The 1,465-nt window shown below is 57.5% G+C and overlaps 1 protein-coding gene across 1 annotated transcript; it reads left to right on the top strand.

The window, feature by feature from the left end:
• Positions 1-63: 63 nt before the first annotated feature.
• Positions 64-1,410, top strand: VDBG_04241 (conserved hypothetical protein; the record flags this gene model as incomplete). Its single annotated transcript, XM_003006242.1, has 3 exons — positions 64-203; positions 275-1,153; positions 1,299-1,410. 3 exons carry the CDS (start codon positions 64-66, stop codon positions 1,408-1,410), a joined length of 1,131 nt encoding a protein of 376 aa, XP_003006288.1.
• Positions 1,411-1,465: the final 55 nt, after the last annotated feature.

Below are 1,465 nucleotides of genomic sequence, written 5' to 3' on the forward strand. Positions count from 1 at the left end.
CCCACAGGCAATGCCCTCGCCCAAGGATTCCCAACGTTCCCGACCTGACTCGACACCGTGACAATGCTTCCCGTCTCCAACCTCCCGCAGCAGACTGCCCCCGCCGCCGGGCCATCCCTCAGCCCTGAATCTGACGGTCCACAAAAGCCAAAGAGAGCGAGGACAAGCAAGCCCAAGGTCAAAACCGGATGCCACAATTGCAAGTACGTATCTCTGTCGTCGCTCTCTACCCCATGCCGCCGCCGCCGCCGTCGTGCTAACCAGTCGCGCTCAGACATCGCAGAATCAAGTGCGACGAGAAGCGCCCTGCCTGTACTCAATGCGTTCGTTCTCGCAAAGAATGCGCCGGCTATCCGGCTCCTCCAAGAAGCGCCAGGTCTCATGAAGTCCTCGCGATTGCACCAAAACCCCTCGCTGCCGCGCCCACGCCGATAGCCTCGGCGCAACATGGCACCGATATTGCCCCACGAAGAAGGCAGAAGATCCGGGAACGCGAGCGGCAGCACCTGACACCACCACAGACGCCATTGCCATCTATCAATGCCATCGCCCCCATCTCCATCTATCGTCCATCAGCCAATCTCCCCCTGGCCACGCACGAGGGACTGTACTTCCAGCTCTTCCGAACACACACCGCCAATGAGTTATCGGGGTACTTTGATTCCGTCTTTTGGACGCGAACGGTCTTGCAAGAGTGTCATTCCGACAATGCCATCCGCCACGCTGTCGTAGCCCTCGGCGCTCTCTACAAGACTCTGGAGCAGACATCCGAATCGCCACCAGGTTCACCCTCGAATAACGACAACCTCAGTGCCTTTGATAGTGCCATGCGACACTGGGAGGTTGCCATACGGCAGTACTCGGAAGCTATCAATGCGCTCGTTCACATGGACAACCAGGATCAGAGGTCGAACCGAGGACGTCTCATGGCCAGCGTTCTCCTCGCTTGTTTTGATTCCTTTGTTGGTGACCACAAGCAAGCCATCGTGCAAATCCAGAACGGTCTGGGCTTGCTGGAGAAGCTCCGGGCAGAGCGACGCCAGTCCTTTTACGTTGGATCCGAAGAACCTGTGGAACAAGAGCTCATCACCATGTTTACGCGACTCGCGATTCAAGCCAAGTCTTACGACATGGCATTCCACTTCCCGCAGCCGTACGTCATTCGCCTGACCCCGCAGTCATCGGACTCGTCATCGTCGCCGCCGTCTGATGCGGGAAGCTCGCCATCGTCCCTGAACCCTTCGGATATCCCTGATCGCTTTTTTACCCTGATGGAAGCACGGCTGACATACGACAAGCTTCTCGAGAAGATGTTGCGGTTCACAGAGACGCTGTTCAGCTACTCGCAAGCCAGCGGAGCCAACAATCCAATGGGTATCCTTCCGAAATCTCTCCAGCAGTATGGCCTGAGCTTCAAGGGTCAGCTGGACGCTTGGGCCGTGCGTTTGATCCCATCCTTGCAGTC

The sequence above is a fragment of the Verticillium alfalfae genome, genomic scaffold (genome assembly GCF_000150825.1).
Source record: "Verticillium alfalfae VaMs.102 supercont1.4 genomic scaffold, whole genome shotgun sequence".
Classification (NCBI taxonomy): Eukaryota; Fungi; Ascomycota; class Sordariomycetes; order Glomerellales; family Plectosphaerellaceae; genus Verticillium; species Verticillium alfalfae.